Source organism: Oncorhynchus gorbuscha, linkage group LG11, assembly GCF_021184085.1.
Source record: "Oncorhynchus gorbuscha isolate QuinsamMale2020 ecotype Even-year linkage group LG11, OgorEven_v1.0, whole genome shotgun sequence".
Lineage (NCBI taxonomy): Eukaryota > Metazoa > Chordata > Actinopteri > Salmoniformes > Salmonidae > Oncorhynchus > Oncorhynchus gorbuscha.
In genome coordinates, this window is record NC_060183.1 from 23,517,398 (window position 1) to 23,543,403 (window position 26,006).

Here is a 26,006-nt window from a genome sequence, read left to right on the forward strand (position 1 = left end):
CCCATTGTCAGCAACCATCACTCCTGTGTTCCAATGGCACGTTGTGTTAGCTAATCCAAGTTTATAATTTTAAAAGGCTAATTTATCATTAGAAAACCCTTTTGCAATTATGTTAGCACAATTGAAAACTGTTGTTCTCAATTAAAGAAGTAATTAAACTGGCTATCTTTAGACTTATTGAGTATCTGGAGCATCAGCATGTGTGGGTTCGTTTACAGGCTCAAAATGGGCAGAAACAAAGTCCTTTCTTCTGAAACTCGTCAGTTTATTCTTGTTCTGAGAAATGAAGGCTATTCCATGCGAGAAATTGCCAAGAAACTGAAGATCTCGTACAACGCTGTGTACTACTCCCTTCACAGAGCAGTGCAAACTGGCTCTAACCAGAATAGAAAGACGAGTGGGAGGCCCCGGTGCACAACTGCGCAAGAGGACAAATACATTAGAGTGTCTAGTTTGAGAAACAGACGCCTCACAAGTCCTCAACTGGCAGCTTCATTAAATAGTACCCGCAAAACACCAGTCTCAATGTCAACAGTGATGAGGCGACTCCGGAAGGCTTGCCTTCCATGCAGAGTTGCAAAGAAAAAGCCATATCTCTGACTGGCCAATAAAAATAAAATATTAAAATGGCAAAAGAACCCAGACACTGGACAGAGGAACTGCCTAGAAGGCCAGCATCCCGGAGTCGCCTCTTCACTGTTGACGTTGAGACTGGTGTTTTGCGGGTACTACGTGTGCTAACTGTGCTAGGAGCTGGCTAACATAATTGCAAAAGGGTTTTCTAATGATCAATTACCCTTTCAAAATAATAAACTTGGATTAGCTAACACAACGTGCCATTGAAACACAGGAGTGATGGTTGCTGATAATGGGCCTCTGCACACCTACAGTATGTAAAGTTGAAGTCGGAAGTTTACATACACTTAGGTTGGAGTCATTAAAACTCCACAAATTTCTTGTTAACAAACTATAGTTTTGGCGAGTCGGTTAGGACATCTAATTTGTGCATGACACAAGTAATTTTTCCAACCATTGTTTACAGACAGATTACAAACCTGACTCAGTTACATCTGCTCTATCAGGAGGAATGGGCCAAAATTCCCCCAACTTATCGTGGGAAGCTTCTGGAAGGCTACCTAAAACGTTTGACCCAAGTGAAACAATTTAAAGGCAATGCTACCCAATACTAATTGAGTGTATGTAAACTTCTGACCCACTGGGAATGTGATGAAAGAAATAAAAGCTGAAATAAATAATTCTCTCCTATTATTCTGACATTTCACATTCTTAAAATAAAGTAGTGATCCTAACTGACCTAAGACAGCTACAATAGTCATTTACAACATTAACAATGTCTACACTGTATTTATGATCAATTTGATGTTATTTTAATGGACCAAAAAAATGCTTTTCTTTCAAAAACAAAGACATTTCTAAGTGACCCCGGACTTTTCGGGGAGTGCATTTAAAAACTCACTTAGACTAATGGGCTGCCCCCAAGTCAGATTTTCATTGCATTTTCTTTAACTGACTTGATATGAATGGATTTGACCTCAACCTTAACCACAACCAGCTTGTAGGTCAAAACAAATTTGGATCGATGTATTTATATACATTTGCTTTTTGGTGGGTTTGCAGTGCTTCGATTTTTCACTGCGGAGCTCCACTTACTGTGAAACCAATACACAGTACAGTGATACCCATGCACTGGTATTAGCATGCCCTCTGGTGGTATGTCTGTTGTGGGTGTTTATGACCTGGGTGGGGTTCCAAATATGTAAGAGGTCAGGGCTGGAGTTGGTTCCAGAAGGACTACAGTGTTTAGATTAGGCAAGGTTGAAGCCAGGGGTATGAACATAAAGTGTTTTCATCCTTCAGATGGCTTTAACGATTTGATTCTACTGCAAATATTTTCTGTTCCACAGTTTAGGTACAAGACCAGGGTATACAAACAAACAAACCTGGATGAAAAACTACTTACTAAACTGCACACCAAGGTACTTCCTATGTCCCTTGTTGTAGGTGAAAGATATTTGTACAGCTATGGAATTGAAAGTTTATGGCAGGCCAATGTTTTTAATGTCCAGTGAACATCTTCCACTGCAGGCGAGTCTGAAAAAGTTCATGGACTACATTGTGAGTGGATCATTAGATAAGATATCAAAGGTACTGGACAAAGGTCTCGACCCAAACTACCATGACCCTGACAATGGAGGTGAGTTGAAAACTAGCTTGATAGGGTTACCACTGCATGACTCTGACACTGTTTTCAGTCAAATGATCATTACCGATATTAACAACCCCCATAATCTCAAACTCTTTCCCTGCTCCCTCCCTCTCTTCTTGATCCTCCATTTCCCCCTCCCTCCTTTCTCTCGCTCCCTCCTCTTCAGAGTCTCCCCTGTCTGTGGCGGTGCAATCTGGTATGACAGTGGAGGGGATCAGGGCGCTCGTTCAAGGTGGGGCCCATGTCGACTTCAGATCCAGAGATGGACTGACAGCTGTACACAAGGCTGTCAAGGCACACAATCATGTTGCGCTGCTGGTAACTAGGACTCCACACACACACACACACACACACACACACACACACACACACACACACACACACACACACACACACACACACACACACACACACACACACACACACACACACACACACACACACACACACACACACACACACACACACACACACACATGGGTTTAATAAGCAAGTATTTTCTCCTTGCCAGGCTCTACTGTCCCTGGGAGCGTCTCCTGATTACAAAGACAGATGTTGCCTGACCCCGCTGTACCACTCAGTGCTGATAGGTGGCGACACCTCCTGCTGTGAGACCCTACTCTACTACAGGGCCAGACTGGGAGTGAGAGATGAAAACGGCTGGGAGGAGTCTCACCAGGTATCCGTCTGGCTGTCTAAAGCAGATCAATTTCCCTAAAAAAATGTTAAAAAAGAATCACCTCCATCCATATGATCGTCACAAACAATGTCTCAGACAGCACTGGCCCTATTTTGACTAAAATTGGCTGAGGGACGTGTCTTGCCATAGAGATCTGATATCTACAAAACTACACTGACTGGACCAAGGCGGTAGCTACAGTAATGAACTGAAATTTGTTTTGTCACACGCAATAACTGGATCTTTTTGTGGAAGGTGACATGTACACTGTTGTTTTTATGTCTATTCATATTTTTGTCTTCTGTGTATTATCATACGTTGGTATAGTACATTAGGTTTTTACTTTACTTTCAGTCTCCTGTCCTGTCCACGTCTTAAACATTTCATCCCTCTTTTTCTACTCTCCTCATTCTCCCCCATTGAGAAACACTCTCACTCATCTCTTTCCATTCATTCCCTTTCCTCCGCTGTTCCTTTCTCTCCACAGCTCAGGGATGAAGAGGAATTTGGAATGCAAGAAATACACAAGGTACTCGTCATGTAATCCATTAATACTTCGATTTAAGTCATGAAGTTGGGGGAAGAGTAACACTTAGGGTCATGACCTTACATAACCTTCCATGGTCTCAAAGTGGTTAAGAAAAAATGTTATAGAAAGAAAGAAAGAAAGAAAGACAGAAAGAAAGAAAGAAAGAAAGAAAGAAAGAAAGAAAGAAAGAAAGAAAGAAAGAGATTGGTCATTTCTTCCTGAAACAGGGAAGTTCCCAAGTGCCAAATCCGTACCTTCATCTCATGTAACTGTTGAGTCCAATGCGAATAGACGTTAGATACCATCCCGTGCTGACATCTTCTATCTCTGCATCATTTCCTCACTTTTTCTGTGCTGTGCTGTTCACCAGTGTGGTGTCATGCTATTTTACTTTGTTCATATTAGCTTGTGGAGTGTCCTGTGGTACTTCTTTAATTTGGTTTCTTGTGTTATTTCAAGTGCAAAAAAGAAAGAGGAAATCTTTAAGCAGAAGGGGCAATCAAAAGCGTATTTGTATCATTTTATTCATCAACTCTATATCTTTCTATTCTGTTTATCTTTCACGTTGTCACAAATGTTGCTACATACAATATATTTCATTTATTTGAAATTGATTGTGTTGTGATGATCCTTCTACAACCCCTGAGATTTTCTATTGCTAATAATTGTCATATTTAGATACTTTCTTTATACACCCTCCCCCAAGGCCTGCCAGAATGGTTTTGCCCAGCACCTGGAGCACCTTCTGTTCTATGGGGCAGATACCACTTCTCAGAATGCCTCAGGGAACACTGCACTTCACATTTGTGCTCTGTATAATAAGGTAAGTACCATTTAAAATATGCAATAAAGAGTGTGTGTTTCCATTCAAAGTTGAACTTAAAGAAACTGGTATGTGAGTTCCAAAACTACTGTATGATATTTTAGTCCTTTAGTCCAATGCAGCCATTTTTATTGAAATATCAAATCATTTCTGGATAACAAAGTACCTTTACAATTAAAATGGTAAAAAAATGAACAAATAGTTTCTTAGCAAAGAGCAATTTCTCAAGCAAGTATGTTGTTAGGACTGTCTGGGAGTGGTTTGAGTGGGGAGAGGAAAATGTTACATTTGCTGTTATTGGTAGAGAGGCTTGTAAATCTCTTTCTTATTGGTCTAATTAAGTAATATAACAAAACTCCCTCTCCCTCCCTCTCTAAAAGGGCATTATCATCATTTTCACAATTTCACATAATTATTCCAACCTCAAAATGTGGAAATAGAAATAGAACACAGGAAATTACATTTTTGACTGCACTGGGCCTTAAAACAGCGACTTTCTTTCTGGCCTATCAGGAAAGCTGTGTTCGTGTTCTGCTCTACAGAGGTGCCAATAAGGAAATGAAGAACAAGCATGGACAAACCCCCTTTCAGGTATCAATAACAACTTCATGTTTTAATATATATATATATATATATATATATATATATATATATATATATATATATATATATATATATATATATATATATATATATATATATATATACTGCCGACTACGCCAAATGTAATCAGGATTGTTATAGGTACTAGAGACGGTACTAGACGACCAGTTTTGATAGCCTTTAGCGTACCCTCATCCTACTCCTTCTCTGTTCCTCGGGTGATGTAGAGGTTAACCCAGGCCCTGTGTGTCCCCAGGTGCTCTCATTTGTTGACTTCTTTAAGCGTAAAAGCCTTGGTTTCATGCATGTTTAACATCAAAAGCCTCCTCCCTAAGTTTGTTTTACTCACTGCTTTAGCACACTCCGCCAACCCTGATGTCCTTGCCGTGTCTGAATCCTGGTTTAGGAAGGCCACCAAATATTCTGAGATTTCCATCCCCAACTACAACAATTACACCATCAAGATAGAACTGCCAAAGGGGGAGGAGTTGCAATCTACTGCAGAGATAGCCTGCAAAGTTCTGTCATACCATCCAGATCTATGCCCAAACATTTCGAGCTTCTAATTTTAAAAATGAATCTCTCCAGAATTAAGTCTCTCACTGTTGCCACCTGTTATAGACCCCCCTCAGCTCACAGCTGTGCCCTGGACACCATATGTGAATTGATTGCCCCCCATCTATCTTTAAAGTTTGTTCTGTTAGGTAACCTAAACTGGGATATGCTTAACACCCCGGCAGTCCTACAGTCTAAGCTAGATGCCCTCAATCTCACACAAATTATCAAGGAACCCACCAGGTACAACCCTAAATCTGTGAACATGGGCACCCTGATAGATATTATCCTGAACAACTTGCCCTCCAAATACACCTCTGCTCTTTCAATCAGGATCTCAGCAATCACTGCCTCATTGCCTGCATCCGCTATGGGTCCGCGGTCAAACAACCACCCCTCATCACTGTCAAACGCTCCCTAAAACACGTCTGCGACGAGCAAACCTTTCTTATCGACCTGGCCCGGGTATCCTGGAAGGATATTGACCTCATCCCATCAGTAGAGGATGCCTGGTCATCCATTAAAAGTAATTTCCTCACCATCTTGAATAAGCATGCCCCTTTCAAAAAATGTAGAACTAAGAACAGATATATAGCCCTTGGTTCTCTCCACACCTGACTGCCCTCGACCAGCACAAAGAAATCCTGTGGCGGCTTGCACTAGCATCGAATAGTCCCCGTGATATGCAACTTTCAAGGAAAGTCAGGACAGAACAGAAATTTGCATCCTGTAGCTCTAACTCCAAAAAGTTTTGGGACACGGTAAAGTCCATGGAGAATAAGAGCATCTCCTCCCAGCTGCCCACTGCACTGAGGCTAGGAAACAATGTCACCACCAATAAATCCACGATAATTGAGAATTTCAATAAGCATTTCTCTACGGCTGGCCATGCTTTCCTGCTGGCTACCCCGACCCCGGCCAACCGCTCTGCACCCGCCGCAGCTAGTTGCCCAAGCTTCCCCAGCTTCTCCTTCACCCCAATCCAGATAGCAGATGTTCTAAAAGAGCTGCAAAACCTGGACCCATACAAATCAGCTGGGCTAGACAACCTGGACCATCTCTTTCTAAAATTATCCGCCGCCATTGTTGCAACCCCTATTACCAGTCTGTTCAACCTCTCTTTCTTATCGTCTGAGATTCCTAAAGATTGGAAAGCTACCGCAGTTATCTCCCTACACTCTAGACCCAAACTGTTACAGACCTATATCCATCCTGCCCTGCCTTTCTAAAGTCTTCGAAAGCCAAGTTAACAAACAGATCACTGACCATTTCGAATCCCACCGTACCTTCTCCGCTGTGCAATCCGGTTTCAGAGCTGTTCACGGGTGCACCTCAGCCACAATCAAGGTACTAAACGATATCATAACTGCCATCGCTAAAAGACAGTACTGTGCCGCCGTCTTCATCGACCTTGCCAAGGCATTCGACCCTGTGAATCATTGTATTCTTACATCGTATTCTTATCAGCAGACTCAACAGTCTTGGTTTCTCAAATGACTGCCTCGCCTTGTTCACTAACTACTTCTCAGATAGAGTTCAATGTGTCAAATCGGAGGGCCTGTTGTCCGGACCTCTGGCAGTCTCTATGGGGGTACCACAGGGTTCAATTCTCGGGCTTACTCTTTTCTCTGTATATATCAACAATGTTGCTCTTGCTGCAGGGGATTCCTTGATCCACCTCTACGCAGGCGACACCATTCTGTAAACATCTGGCCCTTCTTTGGACACTGTTTTAACAAACCTCCAAACGAGCTACAATGCCATACAACACTCCTTCCATGGCCTCCAACTGCTCTTAAACGCTAGTAAAACTAACTGATCGCTGCCCGCACCTGCCCGCCCGCCAAGCATCACTACTCTGGATGGTTCTGACTTAGAATATGTGGACAACTACAAATACCTAGGTGTCTGGCTAGACTGTAAACTCTCCTTCCAGACTCATATTAAACATCTCCAATGCAAAATTAAATCTAGAATCGGCTTCCTATTTCGCAAAAAAAGCCTCCTTCAATCACGCTGCCAAACATACCCTCGTAAAACTGACACTTCTACCGATCCTCGACTTCGGCGATGTCATTTACAAAATAGCCTCCAACACTCTACTCAGCAAACTGAATGCAGTCTATCACAGTGCCATCTGTTTTGTCACCAAAGCCCAAAATACCACCCACCACTGTGAACTGTATGCTCTCGTCGGCTGGCCCTCGCTACATATTCGTTGCCAGACCCACTGGCTCCAGGTCATCTATAAGTCTTTGCTAGGTAAAGCTCCGCCTTATCTCAGCTCACTGGTCACCATAACAACACCCACCCGTAGCACACGCTCCAGCAGGTATATCTCACTGGTCATCCCCAAGCCAACACCTGCTTTGGTCGCCTTTCCTTCCAGTTCTCTGCTGCCAATGACTGGAAAGAATTGCAAAAATCGCTGAAGTTGGAGACATATCTCCCTCACTGACTTTAAGCATTAGCTATCTGAGCAGCTTACAGATCGCTGCAGCTGTACGCAGCCCATCTGTAAATAGCCCATCTAACTATCTACCTCATCCCCATATTGTTTAAAAAAAACGTTTTTGCTCTTTTCAACACAAGTATTTCTACTTGCACATCATCATCAGCACATCTATCACTCCAGTGTTAATTTTCTCAATTGTAATTACTTCGCTACTATGGCCTATTTATTGCCTTACCTCCTTGCGCCATGTGCACATACTGTATATAGACTTTTTCTATTGTATTATTGACTGTATGTTTGTTTATTCCATGTGTAACTCTGTGTTGTTGTTTGTGTCGCACTGCTTTGCTTTATCTTGGCCAGGTCGCAGTTGTAAATGAGAACTTGTTCTCAACTGGCATACCTGGTTAAATAAAGGTGAAATTAAAAAATTAATAAATAGGTAAATAAACCATTGAGTTAATAATCAGTTACTTGTTTTAAATGTATTATTTGCAAAGCATTTATCAAATTCTGTGTTTTTGTAGAATTGTTCCTGTACATGGAGCATGTATTGTGTTGCACAGTTGCATGTAATTGTGTGTCCACATGTGTTTGTGTTTTGAAGGTAGCAGTAATGTCAGGCCATTTTGAAATCGGGGAAATCATCAAAAACCACAGAGATGCAGATGTAGGTAAGTTTTGGTCCTCCACTTGGGTTATTTTCAGATTCGGGAGTGATTGATAGTGTGTTTTGATGAATGAGTGTCTACTATATTTATTTTCTTCTGTCTGCTATAAAACACCTTTCAGTGCATCATTTGGTATGAATGTCCTGCTTCCTCAATCAACCTTTGACTCACAATATATGTTGTCTTTTGTCATCTTATTAAGTTGTTTTATCACACTGGTAGATAGTATTTGTTCGAGGTGCATTGAATCTGAATAGAGGTTAATCCCGAGACATTTTGCAAACGATTTTGTTTCTGAAAGCACTGTGTTGGTTCAGAGGTGGCCTAAACTTGTGGATACCATTTATGTGCTGTTTCAAAGGAAGTTGCTAACTGGCATTAGCTGAATGACTGGGAGTCTATGGTAACATTTTTTTTTTTAAACTAGGCAAGTCAGTTAAGAACAAATGTTTATTTACAATAATGGCCTACCAGGGAACAGTGGGTTAACTGCCTTGTTCAGAGGCAGAACGTCAGAATGTCATTTCTAACTTGTCAGCTGACCCAACGCTCTAACCACTAGGCTACCTGCCGTCCCAACAGCTAGCTGTTACCATAGACTATAGACTTCCAGTTATTGTGCTAGTTAACATTGGCCCGCAAAACTACCTCTAACTTCCTTCATACTGGATGCAGAGACATACAAACGGTATCCAGGAGTTCACCTGACTCTGGGGAAGTACATAAAGGGCTTCATTGCCAAAATCCCGAAGTATCCCTTTTACCTCAAGTGATCCTTTTGATGATTACTTGCCCAGTTTCAGGGTTGTGTGTGTGGTGTTCAAGTCCATCCGTGTTGCTTATGTATTGTCTTTTCATCCGAATCACTTGAGTCTGGTCGGTAATCGTTCACACTCTCACAATATGCCCTCCCTCTTTCTCTCCCCCTCTTGCACTAACCTCACTGCTCTCCCACCTACCTGTCACTCTCTTTTCTCAGTGCCCTTTCTGGAATTCCCAAAGTATGCTCCCAAAAGAGGAGAGAGTGCACGCGCAATCCCTCTCCTCATGGCTCACCCTCACCCCCACCCCCTTCTGCGTGCTAACAGTGATAACAGCATGACCCTGCCTGATACCATGGCCCTGCCTGATACCATGGCCCTGCCCAACAAGTCTGCTAGATCCAATCCCATCCCTGGACAGGTACTGAGGTGCACAGTATGGAGACACAGTGGGGAATTGTTTATTGGGGAGCTATGCTTGAAGTTACTTTTAGTTAACGATTTGTGAGTTTGGGTTTGTGTAAGTGTCAACACAATTACATCATTTAGCCTATGTATTTATATAATCAATGTGTGTGTTTGTGTAATTGTTTGTTCCCCTCTCTCTCTAGGGTCGCAGGGCCTCTGTAGGTGTGAGGAGCTCCAGCAGTCCCAGGGCTCGTACCCGCTCCCCATCACGAGGAAGAGGAGGAGGAGGAGGACAGAGTGACACAGAGGAGAGGCATCACAGCAAACCACAGCGCGGCAGACAAGGGTGAGGACATAGTGGAGGGAGTGACCGTACATACAGTTGAAGTCATTTTTCAACCGCTCCACAAATTTCTTGTTGACAAACTATAGTTTTGGCAAGTCGGTTAGGGCATCTACTTTGTGCATGGCACAAGTAATTTTCCAACAATTGTTTACAGACAGATTATTTCACTTATAATTCACTGTATCACAATTCCAGTGGGTCATACGTTTACATACAATAAGTTGACTCTGCTTTAAACAGCTTGGAAAATTCCAGATAATTATGTCATGACTTTAGAAGCTTCTGATAGGTTAATTGACATCATTTGTCTCAATTGGGAGGTTTACCTGTGGATGTATTTCAAGGACTACCTTCAAACTCAGTGCCTCTTTGCTTGACATCATGGGAAAATCAAAATAAATCAGCCAAGACCTCAGAAAAAAAACATCCTTGGGAACAATTTCCAAATGCCTGAAGGTACCACGTTAATCTGTTCAAATAGTACGCATGTATAAACACCATGGGACCACGCAGCCATCATACCGCTCAGGAAGGAGACGCGTTCTGTCTCCTAGAGATTAATGTACTTTGGTGCGAAAAGTGCAAATCAATCCCAGAACAACAGCAAAGGACCTTGTGAAGATTCTGGAGGAAACAGATACAAGAGTATCTATATCCATGTAAGATTAGTCCTATATCGACATAACCTGAAAGGCCGGTCAGCAAGGAAGAAGCCACTGCTCCAAAACCGCCATAAAAAGAGCCAGACTACGGTTTGCAACTGCACATGGGGACAAAGATCATACTTTTTGGAGAAATGTCCTCTGGTCTGATGAAACAAAAATAGAACTGTTTGGCCATAATGACCATCGTTATGTTTGGAGGCAAAAGGGGGAGGCTTGCAAGCCGAAGAACACCATCCCAACTGTTAAGCACATGGGTGGCAGCATCATGTTGTGGAGGTGCTTTGCTGCAGGAGGGACTGGTGCACTTCACAAAATACATGGCATTATGATGAATGAAAATTATGTGAATATATTGAAGCAACATCTCAAGACATCAGTCAGGAAGTTAAAGATTGGTCACAAATGGGTTTTCCAAATGGACAATGACCCCAAGCATACTTCCAAAGTTGTGGCAAAATGGCTTAAGGACAACAAGGTCAAAGTATTGGAGTGGCCATCACAAAGCCCTGACCTCAATCCTATAGAACATTTGTGGGCAGAACTGAAAAAAACATTTGTGAGCAAGTAGGCCTACAAACCTGACTCAGTTACATCAGCTCTGTCAGGAGGAATGGACCAAATTCACCCAACTTATTGTGGGAAGCTTGTGGAAGGCTACCCGAAACGTTTGACCCAAGTTAAACAATTGAAAGGCAATGCTACCAAATACTAATTGAGTGTATGTAAACTTCTGACCCACTGGGAATGTGATGAAAGAAATAAAAGCTGAAATAAATCACTCTCTACTATTATTCTTAAAATAAAGTGGTGATAAAATAACTGACCTAAGACAGGCAATCTTTACTAGGATTAAATGTCAGGAATTGTGAAAAACTGAGTTTAAATGCATTTGGCTAAGGTGTATATAAACTTCCGACTTCAACTTTATGTAACTCAATTTATAAAATAATGTGAAAATGCAAAATATTGTGTTTTTACATCCTCGGTTGTCTTACCAACTTTGAAGCTTCAAAATGTTTTATTCTAATAGTGTAAACCACTGGCATGACTCCTAAGTCATTTAAATTCCCTCTCAGCTATTGGTGTCACCGGGTGTTGTTCCGCTACACACTAACACAAATTTTTCCTCTGTCCCGCTCTGTCTTTCCTCTTGCAGTGCGACCTCAACAACGGGTGGTGGTGCAGGGTCAGCTGGGGGTCAGATGAGGCGTATGTACAGTGCGGTTCCAGGGCGAGTGTACGTGGCCACGAGGGCCTACACTGCCCACGGAGACAAAGAGCTTAGCATCAGCAAAGGAGACAAAGTCAAAGGTAAGTGAGATTCAGAGGAGTGGGTTTTTTTGGAATGCATTGTGTTGATTGTAAAAGTTTTGATTCACCCTTCTCTTTTCTCCCTCTCCCCTCAGTGTTGAGTGTGGGAGAGGGGGGGTTTTGGGAGGGCACAGTGAAGGGTCGTACAGGCTGGTTCCCCTCAGACTATGTGGAGGAGGTGGGTCCTCCCATTAAGGACAATCGATCAGGTGAGACAACATTACCAACCTCACAGAAACCAAATAATATATGTGTTCAGACAAAGTCACTATCTCCACTCGCATTTCATCAGCTCAGACAAACAACAACCAAAATCCATCTACAGACGCCGCATTTACTGAATGACTCCTTTTACCGTCATTCAGTTCCCAGCGTTCTCATTGACTGCAGGACATCCTCACAATGTTACAAGCAGTAGGCCATGTATCACACCCACCCAGTAACAGTAATGACACCACCACAAACAACTTGATCATAGTGTGTTTCAGAGATGTACTGGAATACAAAAAGTATACAAAGACACACGGAATAAACCAATAGGGGAACACAAAGACACATCAATAGAATTGTGACACATGAACTCTTTGTGTTCCAGAGACGCGCAGTGAGAAAGCCAAGAGGAAGCTGTTTCGTAATGTCACCGTGGGAGCATATGATGGTGTGGATGGCCCCAGGTAAGACTGGAATTGATAAAAGCGTGTCATGTGTTGCTCCTCAAAGACTAGATGTAGGGATGAATGACCTCATTTTGACCCCTGGGAAACATGGTCACCAAGTTACAGTTCCTTCAGAAAGTATTCATACCCCTTAACTTACTCCACATTTTGTTGTGTTGCAGCCTAAATTCAAAATGGATAAAAACAATTATATATCTCATCCATCTACATATGACATACATTATGACAAAGTGAAAACATGTTTTTCAACATTTTTGCTAATTTATTGAAATTGAAATTAAATACAGAAATATCTCCTTAACATAATTATTCACACCCTTGAGTCGATACATGTTAGAATCACCTTTGGCAGCGATTACATCTGTAAAATTCTTCAAGCTCTATCAAGTTGGTTGTTGATCATTTCTACACAGCCATTTTCAAGTCTTGCCATAGATTATCAAGCCGATTTAAGTCAAAGGTATAACTAGGCCACTCAGGAACATTCAATGTTGTCTTGGTAAGCAACTCCAGTGTATATGTGGCCGAAAGGTACATTTGTCTCCCAGTGTCTGAATGTAAGCATAATGAACCAGGTTTTCCTCTAGGATTTTGCCTGCACTTAGCTCTATTCCATTTATTTTTAACTCCAAAAAACTCCATAGTCCTTGCCGATGACAAGCATACACATAACATGATGCGGCCACCACCATGCTTGTAAATATGAAGAGTGGTACTCAGTGATGTGTTGGATTTGCCCCAAACACAACGCTTTATATTCAGGACATAAAGTTAATTTCTTTGCCACATTTTTTGCAGTTTTACTTTAGTGCCTTATTGCAAACAGGATTCATGTTTTGGAATCGTTTTATTCTGTACAGGCGTACATCTTTTCACTCATTTAGGTCAGTATTTTCTCCTATCACAGGCATCAAACTCTTGTAACTGTTTTAAAGTCACAGTTGGCCTCATGGTCAAATCCCTGATGCCTGTATCTTTGAAGTGACTGGGTGTATTGATACACAATCCATTATTTGCGAGGCATTGGAAAACCTCCCTGGTTGAATCTGTTTGAAATGTAATGCTCGACTGAGGAACCTTACAGATACATGTAATTGTATATGTTGGGTAAAGAGATGATGTAGTCACTCAAAAATCATGTTAAACTTAGTGAGTCTATGCAACTTATTATGTGACTTGTTAAACAAATTGTTACTCCTGAATTTATTTAGGTTTGCCATAACAAAGGAGTTGAATACTTATTGACTCAAGACATTTCAGCTTTATATTTTTTACAACACATTTCTAAAAACATAATTCCACATCGACATTATTGGGTATTGTGTGTAGGTCAGTGGTTAAGATGGCGCTATGAATCTCTACACAATGGCTGCTTGTTTTGTCACATAATCTGAAATTAGGCGAACTATTAGAATTTTAGAAACCAGGAAATGGCGGAGCTATTTCTGCATATTGCACCTTTAAATTCAGACTGCAACTCATCAGAATTTGGAGAAAGTTAATGGGTGTGAATACTTTCTGAAGGCAGGAGTAGAGACGTATTGAAGAAACAGAAGCCTAGGGGCTAGGGGGAATCACTAGCTAACTATGCTAACATTGAATGCCCAGCACTAATCGTGCTCTGTAGCCCATTTAATTCTCAGTAGAAATCATACAGTAAAATTAGACATGATTTACTTAGTAAACCCATGCTAATGTTTTAGTGCTGTCTTGCCCTAAGCGGTTTCCGCTAGATGGGCCAGCTGCAAAGTCAAAATGGTCTATTTCGTAAAAATTCATAAAAACAAAAATGTGCTTTTTGGTCTTAATTTAAGGTTTAGGCATTAGGGTTAGTAGTGTGGTTAAGGTTAGGTTTAAGACTTTGTGGATGTGCCGGCTAGTGACCACTCTGCAGAGCTACCTCCAGTACATGAGTCATTTCAATAAATGCCAACCTGCGGTTTTATGTGTGTCTTGTGTCTGTTGACAGCTAATTTGTTTGTGTTTCTGGGGTGTGTGTTTCTGGGTTGAGAATTGGACGAGGATGTGTCTGTCTGTGTGTGTGTGTGTGTGTGTGTGTGTGTGTGTGTGTGTGTGTGTGTGTGTGTGTGTGTGTGTGTGTGTGTGTGTGTGTGTGTGTGTGTGTGTGTGTGTGTGTGTGTGTGTGTGTGTGTGTGTGTGTGTGTGTGTGCGTCAGCTGTATTTAGACCAGGCTAGTGCTAAAGCCACTGAACTAGACACGTCGGGGTCAATTCCATTTCTTCAAATCAAATTTTATTGGTCACATACACATATTTAGCAGATGTTATTGCGGTGTAGCGAAATGCTTGTGTGCCTAGCTCCAACAGTGCAGTAATATGTACATCTAGCACAGTGTTTCCCAACTCCAGCCCTCGAGTACCCCTAACAGCACACATTTTTGTTGTAGCCTCAGAGAAGCACACCTGATTCAATCATCAAGCCCTCAACGAGTTAAATCAGGTGAGTTTGTCCAGGGCTACAACGTAATGTGTGCTGCTGGGGGTACTAGAGGACTGAGGTTGAGAAACACTGATCTAGCAGACAAAGTCGCTTGACTCTCCTTCTACTCTGCCTTGGCTCTCCTTCGACTCTTCCTTGGCTCTTCCTTGGCTCTCCCTCGACCCTTCCTTGGCTCCCCCTCGACTCTTCCTTGGCTCTCCCTCGACTCTCCCTCGGCACTTCCTCGACTCTTCCTTGGCTCTTCCTTGGCTCTCCCTGGACTCTTCCTTGGCTCCCCCTCGACTCTTCCTTGGCTCTCCCTCGACTCTCCCTCGGCACTTCCTCGACTCTTCCTTGGCTCTTCCTTGGCTCTCCCTCGACTCTCCCTCGGCACTTACTCGACTCTTCCTTGGCTCTCCCTCGACTCTTCCTTGGTTCTTCCTTGGCTCCCCCTCGACTCTTCCTTGGCTCTCCCTCGACTCTTCCTTGGTTCTTCCTTGGCTCCCCCTCAACTCTTCCTTGGCTCTCCCTCGACTCTTCCTTGGTTCTTCCTTGGCTCCCCCTCGACTCTTCCTTGGCTCTCCCTCGACTCTTCCTTGGCTCTCCCTCGACTCTTCCTTGGTTCTTCCTTGGCTCCCCCTCAACTCTTCCTTGGCTCTCCCTCGACTCTTCCTTGGTTCTTCCTTGGCTCCCCCTCAACTCTTCCTTGGCTCTCCCTCGACTCTTCCTTGGCTCTCCCTCGACTCTTCCTTGGCTCTCCCTCGACTCTTCCTTGGCTCTCCCTCGGCTCTTCCTTGGCTCTCCCTCGGCACCTCCTTGGCTCTCCCTCGACTCTTCCTTGGCTCTCCCTCGGCTCTTCCTTGGCTCTCCCTTAACTCTTCCTTGGATCTCTCTCGACTCTTCCTTGGCTCTCCCTCGACCCTTCCTTGGCTCTCCCTCAACTCTTCCTTGGCTCTCCCTCAACTCTTCCTTGACTCTCCCTCGGCTCTTCCTTGGCTCTCCCTCGACTCTTCCTTGGCTCTCCCTCGGCTCTTCCTTGGCTCTCCCTCAACTCTTCCTTGGCTCTCCCTCGACTCTTCCTTGGCTCTCCCTCGGCTCTTCCTTGGCTCTCCCTCAACTCTTCCTTGGCTCTCCCTCGACCCTTCCTTGGCTCTCCCTCAACTCTTCCTTGGCTCTCCCTCAACTCTTCCTTGGCTCTCCCTCGACTCTTCCTTGGCTCTCCCTCAACTCTTCCTTGGCTCTCCCTCAACTCTTCCTTGGCTCTCCCTCGACCCTTCCTTGGCCCTTCTTTGACACTTCCTTGATCATCTTTGCCAAGAGGAGCCCAAATTGTGTTGTCCTCGCTCACATGACTCATCACCCCACCGAATTTGCCCTTCCAGTCCCCTGTCTATTTTTCATGTTAAAAATAATGGCAAAATGTGGACAATGGTTTCCCTTCTCCCCCATAGACGGGTTCGTTGTTTAGCAACAAATGAGGTTGGCTTAGACTGTTAACAATATGTAAACTAAATTTAGTCTCCAAACGTCCTTTAAAACTTGAATACATTTGCACAAAGAGCACTTGTTGTCTCTCAAATACATTGTTACAGTTATTAGTTAGTTAACTAGCAAATGTTTGCCGTATTAGCATAGACATGACATCAGTCAAAACACCTCAAAACAAGATACAACGAGCTGAAAAGAACCAACTACGATTCCCCACAAGGCAGCTTGTTGCTAGCAATTTGACCGTTCACAATTGTAACAACGCACGCCTTCTGGCCACATTGATGCGCGCGCATCATTTCCGTGACGTTGTCAGCCAACCCTCTATTGCATCTGTCTAATCCGCTAGCGTCAATCTGCAGCCCAACCCTAGGAAGCTGCAGTTGTGCGGTGCATCATGAGGGCTAACAGTTCTCTGTGTGTATGTGTGCTTGTCTGTGTGTTTCTACGCGTGTGAGCGTGCGGCACAACGTCCCGATGATGAGTCATGGGGATTTGGAGGTGATGAGCGTTCGTTCGGTCCATCGGCAAGTGTGAGGAGGGACTCCATGCCCCCCCGGCGTTTTGAGTTGACAGTGTGTAGCTGACATTAGCCGTGCGCTAAGAAGCTCTCATTATCAGTCACAAAGTCAATCAGCCTAATAAAGGTTCACTGGTATTTGGCCATGTGAACAATGGCCAGTGACAGACGGGTGAATGACGTCTGTGTGAAGAGGGAGACGGAGAGTGCATGGAGGATGTGTGCTGTACAGTGGTAGTTATTATGTGGCCTATTGTAATAGAGTGGCGTTTTGAGACGGATCCAGCTGCATATGTATGGCCGCTGCTACCCACTGCATTTTCTGTGCTTGGGATAATGTCAATGAGATTTTTGAGTGGGTTTGGTTTGAACGTGAATGGTGTGAGTGCTGTTCTGTTCATGGGGTAGTGTGTATTTTGGCCCATGAGGAAATCTCTCTGGAGCGGAGAAATCAGCTGTTTGTGAATCTGCCAGAAGCAAGTCAGTGGACGTTCAAATAAACACACCATCCCTGCTTCCTGTTACCCCGTCTCCCCTCACATTATATCCACCCCCCACTTCCCCCAACCGCAAAATTACCTCTTTTCTCTCTCTTCCATATTAATTCACCACTCTCAAATCCACCGTTCACTCCCTCCACTCTCTTGCGCTCTCTCTCCCTGTCGCGGAGAACCATCTCTGTCGCTCTCCCTTTCACTCTCCCTCCCTCTTTCCCACCCTCTCTCTCTCCCCCTCTTTCGCTCTGTTCAAGCAGGCAGGGTGTAGACATGCTAGGCCAGTGCTCAGTTGCTCTCTCTCTCTCTCCTCTCTCCTCTCTCCTCCTCTCCTCCACTCTCGCGGCTCTCTCTGGCTGTGCTCTCGCTGGAGTACCGGGAGGCGGAGGGAGAGGAGGGGGGGGGTGGCAATGGGGGGATGCAGAGAGAGAGATCTGTCTCGCTCTCTCTCCCTCTCTTCTTCGTGGCCGTCACTGGGCCCCAGAAACAGAAGCGTGTGGTTCATTTACAGGTAGAGGCTGTTTCCTCATTCATTGCCTGGCTATGGATGTGAGGAGAGGACAATGGAGAGAGGGGAGAGGTAGATGCAACAGAAAGGCCGTGGATGTGAAAGGCTATGTATTGAATTTGTGCATGTGTGTCTGTGTACATATGTGCGTGTGTGTGTGTGTGTGTGTTGAATCATCTTTTTCCTGTGTGTGCGAACGTTTGTGTGTGATGGAAGTGGCTATTGAATGTACCGTAGGCTCCGACTGCAGCGTGTTTATCTCTGTCTCTCCTCTCGTGTATTTCTGAATGTGATCTGAGAGCATTTTGTAAATGCATTTCTAGTAATGTCAGCCGGTGTGTGTTTCGTTCATTTTGTCTCACCGTTTCAAATGATTTATTTCTCTCATTCATGGTATCATTGATTCCTGTTGGGTAGGTGGATTTTTATAGCTACGGTATATATTGCCATGTCTCATGAATTGTGTGTGACATGCATTTTGTGTTTCATAAATGTGCATCTGTGTTTCGTACCACTGACATACAGGATGAAAGTCTTGTATAGAAAGGGACAGAGGACACAGTGGTTTGTTTGTGGTTTCCTTCATTTGACTGTGTAAACTGGTGTGAGCGTAGTCACAGTGTGGTTGAGGGTCGTCTTGGGACTAGTTCATCTGTGTCTCTGTCCCTGGGTTTTGGCTGCATGTATGTGTCATTGTGTCTCATGGTTTCATTGTATGTATGGAAATGTCAGTGGAGGCTGCTGAGGGGAGGACGGCTCATAATAATGGCTGGACGGGGGCGAATGGAATGGCTTGAAACACCTGAAAACCATGTGTATGCTGTTTTTGATACAGTTCCACTCATTTCGCTCCAGCCGTTTACCATGAGCCCGTCCTCCCCAATTAAGGAGCCACCAACCTCCTGTGGTAAAGGTAGAAGATGAGTGTGTATGACTAACATGCTGCTTCGTCTGTATAATTGTGGAGGCTACAGAGGATGAGTCAGGAGGGAGGGTACATGATAACACTTTAGGCTACTGTAATAATGTAGACTCCTGTAATAATGTAGCCTACTATGATACTGTAGACTCCTCTAATACTGTAGGCTACTGTAATAATGTAGACTCCTGTAATAATGTAGCCTACTGTAATACTGTAGACTCCTCTAATACTGTAGGCTACTGTAATAATGTAGACTCCTGTAATAATGTAGCCTACTGTAATACTGTAGACTCCTCTAATACTGTAGGCTACTGTAATAATGTAGGCTACTGTAATACTGTAGACTCCTGTAATAATGTAGGCTACTGTAATACTGTAGACTCCTGTAATAATGTAGGCTACTATAATACTGTAGACTCCTGTAATACTGTAGACTCCTGTAATACTGTAGACTCCTGTAATAATGTAGGCTACTGTAATACTGTAGGCTACTTTTTATAATGTAGGCTACTGTAATAATGTACACTCCTGTAATAATGTAGCCTACTGTAATACTGTAGACTCCTGTAATACTGTAGGCTACTGTAATAATGTAGGCTACTGAAATACTGCAGACTCCTGTAATAATGTAGAATACTGTAATACTGTAGACTCCTGTAATACTGTAGACTCCTGTAATAATGTAGGCTACTGTAATAATGTAGGCTACTGTAATACTGTAGACTCCTGTAATACTGTAGGCTACTGTAATACTGTAGGCTACTGGAATAATGTAGCCCACTGTAATACTGTAGGCTACTGTAATACTTTAGGCCACTGTAATATGTGAGTGTCATACTGTGAGCACTGGCCAATGGGGAATTCATGTTATGTAAAAACACTCATGCACATTTAAGGTCCTTTCCTGAACAGCAGGGACAGAGCGAACAGGAGCGAGAGGGTTAAATGGTGGACTATTTCAAAGATCCACAGCATCAGAGCTACACCTCTATTGCCTCGGGGATAGAACGATACCGTTCCCAGACAGTAGTGGATTGCAACCAGCCGTTTGAACACACTGCTGCATGTCGATTTGATCCTTTGAGAGGGAACGCGCGAAGGAGTCAGGGTGAGAGAAAGGGAACGAGGCGTGAACAGCAGATGGATGGAAGGCGTCTTTTTTTTTTTTTTTTTTGCGTTGGCGAAACACTAACGTTGACAGTATGACAGAGCACAAGCGACGGATGGAAAGGGACGGCGCAAACTGTAGACCTCTGGCACGCGAAGTTGAAAGTTGAGTCTACAGCTTTGCAATGGCTTCCGGGCGCTGCCTGCTCACACCAAGTTCAGCAACTCCCAATAAAGCAAAGACTCCCTGTCCCCAGTCATGTGGCACCTGGGTGGGTTTGCACGGTCAGCAGTCGGCCGGCGGCGAGTTGAGACCCGGCCGGGCTGTCTAGGATGGAGACCTCAAATGAATTGGAGACACTGTTGTTATAGTACAGTACATTATATGGGTACTGTGGAGTGTGAGGCTACAGTATACGTTGGAGCTCTCTACATGAGGCAAAACTGCTGTAATGCATCTGTAAATCTGACAATGAACAGGAGTTCCAGACACGGTAATGGATCCATGAAACAGCATGGACAACTCTGGCTCCCGCTCCATAACACTACTCCATAACACTACTCCATAACACTACTCCATAACACTACTCCTACCGTCTCATAACAACACGGCCATGTCGATCGTCAATTGAGAAGAAGAAGAAAAAAAAACGTGGCGATGAGTGGCAGCCAAGATAGCTGGTGCAGTGAACGCTTGAGGAAAGCTTGTGCAGCATTACAGGTGCATTTATGAGTTCTAATTACTAACAGTGAAGAGTCTCGGCAGCCGTTTTCGTGTACATTCCCATGTTCTTCCTGGTGCTAGTCAGCATTATGCTGGATTATGTGGAGGTCTCTCCGGTGCACTCCATCCTTGCCCGTCATGACATCAACTCTACCCTGGTTGTCGGGTGTCGTTGTACGGTGGTGGTCTTGGTATGACATGCCTCAACCCCCCCTTCCCATCTTTTGGTGCAGTGTGATTTCATAATGCGATGCAGTATAGCTGTCTCCCAGATTCAGAAATACTTTATTTGCATGACAATTAGACTTTTCTGCTGCTAAAGAAGTCATGTAGCTTGCACTCTCTCACCCCCCCCCCCCTTATTATCTCTCAGTGACTACATCATTAAGGAGAAGACAGTGCTCCTGCAGAAGAAAGACAATGAGGGCTTTGGCTTTGTGCTTCGGGGAGCCAAAGGTGAGTGCGAGCCCCCCCCTTCCGAAATACCTCTACTCTTCTGTTATTTCACTTTCACTCCTTGCACTTCCTCTCTCACCCAATTCTTCCATCGCATCTCTCGGCCTCCCTTCTCCCCCTACTTTGACACTATTTTATTACTTCTCTCAAATCTCCCTCATCCTCATGTTCTTGACATCCTCTTGTTCTTGACTCGTTCTCTCCGCAGCCCAGACTCCTATAGAGGAGTTCACTCCGACCCCAGCATTCCCCGCGCTGCAGTACCTGGAGTCTGTGGATGAGGGGGGTGTGGCCTGGAGGGCTGGTTTAAGGATGGGGGACTTCCTTATTGAGGTATGGATCCCTGAAAAAGCTTGTCACCCTGATAGTTTATGCAGGCCTGGTAATCAACGTGGGTCCAACTTTTGTAATCACCATCAAATTGTACATTTGTTCATTTGTTAAGAGTTTGAACTTGTATCGTGTTGAGTGCAGTGTGACAGTGTAGTGTTGTTGACAGCCAGTGTTATCTCTCTGTGCGCGCGCGTGTGTGTGTGTGTGTGTGTGTGTGTGTGTGTGTGTGTGTGTGTGTGTGTGTGTGTGTGTGTGTGTGTGTGTGTGTGTGTGTGTGTGTGTGTGTGTGTGTGTGTGTGTGTGTGTGTGTGCGTGCTTAGGTTAATGGTCAGAATGTAGTGAAGGTGGGCCACAGGCAGGTGGTCAACATGATCAGACAAGGTGGCAACGCGCTGATGGTCAAGGTTGTCATGGTGACACGCAACCCGGAGATGGAGGAGACCAACCTCAGGAAGAAAGGTATACTTTTTTAGTTTGTTCTGTGTAATGTATACAATTCATGTTTATAACTTAGTAATAATAATGCTTGTTCGCAATACCGTAACAGCTACTGTGTGTATGATTATAATACAGCAGTAAGTTTGTTTGGTCCTTGTCTCTTGGCAGTCCCCCAGCAGGCTAAGAGGCTGACTCCTCCTGCCATTGCCCTGCGCTCTAAATCAATGACATCAGAGCTGGAAGACATGGGTAAGACAATAGAAGAAGAAGGGGCTGGGAAGCATAAAAAGCAGGGAGAAAAGAGGAAGAAAAGGATTGTTCACGTTAGAATTCTGACCCAGAGAAAACGACGTTAATTGAAAAAGTCCATTAAATATGAAGTGAGTTGATGCAGGGAAGCTTGGATGTTTCGGGGTATAGGTAAGATTTCATGTCTTAATTACCAATGGCTTAATGAGGAGGACTGTGGGGATACATGTCCTCCTTCAAGCGAATGTATAAACACTAGGTAAGATGTAGATACAGTGAAGTCATTCACGTTGTGGAAGCTCTACTTTATGCACATAACCTCTGCTCAATGTCTTCTTTTTTTCTGCTGAATCCAATGGACGACTAACAGTGGAGAAAGGTGGGAAAAGGTTGAGTTGTGTGACGTCATTGTCATGGTCGTCGTCTTCCTCCTCACCATCATTATCACCATCCCGTCATCAGAGTCATCATCAGTGTTAATGTACAAAATGTACTGTATTCATTCATGTTATTTTGTGATGCTACAGAGATGCCTATAATAGCAGTCTCAGTGTCCTGTTATAGCATAATATGATAACCTTCTTGTCTCTAATTATGCTGCAGCTGCCTCTCCATGGAAAAAGAAAGCAGGTGAATATCTCTCTAATCATTACCTTAATCAGCCCTTAAGCCTCCATTCAAAATCAGTCTGCTTGGGTCCTGAGAATATATCACCTCTGTTTTTCAGAGTACGAGTCCTCCCAGGTGCCTGATAAGAAGAGGACAGTCTATCAAATGGCACTGAGTAAGATCTGACCTCTGCCCGCCCCTTTGTGTTTCCAAAAGGGCCATCTTTGAACTGGGTGACAATAATGTGCCGCCGCTTTCAATCGTCTTACGCTTTTGATCTCTCTCTTCCCTCTCTTATATCTTTTATTTCTCTCCCTCTCCTCGCTCTGTCGCTCTATCGCCCTCCGTCTTTCAGATAAACTGGATGAGATCCTGGCGGCGGCTCAGCACACAATCACATCAGACGGACAGGGACAGCGGGGTCACGGAGGGAAGAGAGACCGAACCAAGAGCATCGCCCCCAATGAGGTAGTGCATCCTTCTTGACATTACCTTACCATGACTGTACCTGTAGGTCCTACTGGCCCTGGGGATCCTACCCTCAATTCAGTGCTTGTGTCTGTAACGATGGATGTGAAAGAAACCTCACAGAACAGGATATGAACTTATTGCTTCCTCCATATTACACTATATATCCCTTTTACTGCCAATGCACTTTTAATGCGGCATCACTTCCTCCCATTCTCGGGCATCTCTCCCTGTGCATCTTCCTTCATTGTGTGTCTTGCAACACCTAAAGCCAAGTCATGACCAGTTGGTTGGTGTGATGCCGCCTGGGTTTGGTTACAACCAGGGTCAATATCCCCCCGGCCAGCCTCATGGAGTAATGCTGCGACAGAAATCTATTGGTAAGACCTACAGATATTATTGCTATGACTGTCAAAAAAAAGCTACATTCTGACTGTTTGTTAACTGTTTTCCAACCAGATAGTCTGTTTATCTCTGTGTGTCCCTGTTTCAGGTGTGATGGAGGAGGAGAGGCAGTACCTCCACAACCCGGCCATGAAACTGGCCCGTAGTCTGTCAGAGGACATCCCCCCTCCCCCAAACACATCCGCCCCAGAACCCCCCTTATCTGCTGACCCCCATACTGTTTGGAGGGGGGAGCAGTCTGCCCCCCAACCTCCATCCTCCCAGGCCCAGGCCCAGGCCCAGGCCCTCCTCACCCAGCAGCAGGCAGTCCACGCCACCCAGGCAGGCTGGGACAGGGGAGGCCCTGGCGGGGCCAATCAACAGCACGGCATGGCCCCGACCCTCCGGAGAGGAGGAGGACAATACACAGGGGAGCCCCCAGAGGGGACGAAGAGAGGAGGGGGCAAAATGGGGGTGTTGAGGAGGGGCTACAGTAGTGCTACTCCACCCACGAGTGCAGCTCCCAAAACTCAACAGCAACCCCAGCAGCAGCAACCCCAGCAGCAGCAGCCCCAGCAGCAAGTGGCGACCCGGGAGAGGGGCGGAGGGGCAGGCAGGGGTGGTGGAGGCAGGAAGGGCGGGAGGGGTCCTCTTGTAAAGCAGACCACAGTGGAAGGTGGGCTCAGCAGGCACCACCGAGGGGGGGCAAGGCCAGGGGGGTAAGCGCTCAGGAGCCAAAGAGAAGAGCTCCATCCCCATCCCCACCATCATCGTCAAGGCCCCCTCCACCAGCAGCGGCAGTGGCCGCAGCAGCCAGGGCAGCAGCGTAGATGCCGAGCATCCGCCTCCCGACATAGGTGACCCTACCTCCGCATCCGCATCCGCCTCCCCCGACACCCCCACCACTCCCGGCCTGCCTTCCCCTGTGTCCCCCTTACCACCCCAGCCCCCTGTCTCTTCCGCCATGCCCCCTTCGAATGTCGCCCCCCAGCTGCCCCCTAACCTGGAGAATCTGGACTTCACCAACCAGTTCAGGGGGGCCTTCGTGGGGGCAGCGCGCCGGGACCGGGAACGTTTCCGTGACATGAGGAGGAAGAGTGCTTCCTTCTTCCTCTCCTCCGAAGAGGACATCCAAGGGGAGGCGGGGGGAGGTGGAGGGGTATGGACCCAGCCCCTACAGGGGATGGGGATGGATGTCCCCACCCCCCCGCCTCCGCCCCTCCAAGTCCATCGACGAGGGCATGTTCTCTGGGGACAATTATGTCCACTACGCCAGCAGCATGCCCCCTGCCTTCGGGCTGCCTGAGTACCACTCCCCTGTGATGGGCCAGGACGGCCAGCCCAAGTCCGCTCCCTCCAACTACGGCCCAGGCTCTCCAGCCACCACCTTCATCCACCCTCTGACTGGGAAGGTCCTTGACCCCTCGTCCCCTCTGGGCCTGGCGCTGGCTGCACGGGAAAGGGCCCTCAAGGACGACCGGAGGACCCGGCGGGAGGAGCGGCACTTTGGCCGGCAGATGTCCAGCGTGGGGGCATTTCCTACCTCTCTCCCATCCCCCACGCCGTCCTTGTTCCCCGCCACTACCTCCCCCGCCTCCCTGAGCCGCCCGCTGTCACCCAGGATATTACGCTTGGGAGGGGAAGGGGGAGGGGAGAGAGTGGAGAGGGACCAGGCGGCCGGAACCAGAGAGGGCCTCAGAGTTCGCTTTTCAGAGGACAGAACCAACCAGTACCAGACCCAGTATTATCAACAGAGTCCTAGAGACAGGGAGCCACCTGGCCCGCCCATGCAGCCGCCCGGCCCGCCGCCTCAGCCTGCACCCCGCAGACCCTCGTTCCTACAGATGGAGAGCAGTGCAAACTCTAGCTACATCCCCCAATACCGCCTACCCGCAGCCCCAGCCCACCCACATGAAGATGAGGGAGAGGGAGGAGGAGGAGTGGGACTGGGGCTCATGGTGCTTCCACCGCCCACCCCCTCCATAGACATAGATGATGAGTTTGTCTTTGTTGACCCCCTACCCCCTCCCTTGCAGTTTGCCAACGGCCAAGGCCAGAGAGAACTGCAGAGGGGATACTCTCAACAGCATCAACACTCAGCCTCACACGCCCCTCTCGCATTGCCACCCCCGCCACCCCGCCGCCCCCCTCCCCTCC

General features: G+C 45.7%; 1 protein-coding gene across 1 annotated transcript in view; it reads left to right on the plus strand.

The window, feature by feature from the left end:
- LOC124047631 (SH3 and multiple ankyrin repeat domains protein 1-like) overlaps positions 1–26,006 on the plus strand; it is a 59,205-nt gene that overhangs the window by 30,627 nt on the left and 2,572 nt on the right. The window contains 25 exon segments of the mRNA XM_046367950.1: positions 1,926–1,997; positions 2,107–2,215; positions 2,394–2,545; positions 2,739–2,906; positions 3,394–3,435; positions 4,142–4,258; positions 4,772–4,849; positions 8,479–8,545; positions 9,522–9,724; positions 9,915–10,057; positions 11,879–12,033; positions 12,129–12,242; positions 12,629–12,707; positions 21,286–21,368; positions 21,577–21,701; positions 22,022–22,160; positions 22,308–22,388; positions 22,759–22,767; positions 22,992–23,018; positions 23,116–23,172; positions 23,353–23,465; positions 23,737–23,845; positions 23,959–24,563; positions 24,565–25,009; positions 25,047–26,004. Coding sequence (XP_046223906.1) covers positions 1,926–1,997; positions 2,107–2,215; positions 2,394–2,545; positions 2,739–2,906; positions 3,394–3,435; positions 4,142–4,258; positions 4,772–4,849; positions 8,479–8,545; positions 9,522–9,724; positions 9,915–10,057; positions 11,879–12,033; positions 12,129–12,242; positions 12,629–12,707; positions 21,286–21,368; positions 21,577–21,701; positions 22,022–22,160; positions 22,308–22,388; positions 22,759–22,767; positions 22,992–23,018; positions 23,116–23,172; positions 23,353–23,465; positions 23,737–23,845; positions 23,959–24,563; positions 24,565–25,009; positions 25,047–26,004 — 4,250 coding nt within the window.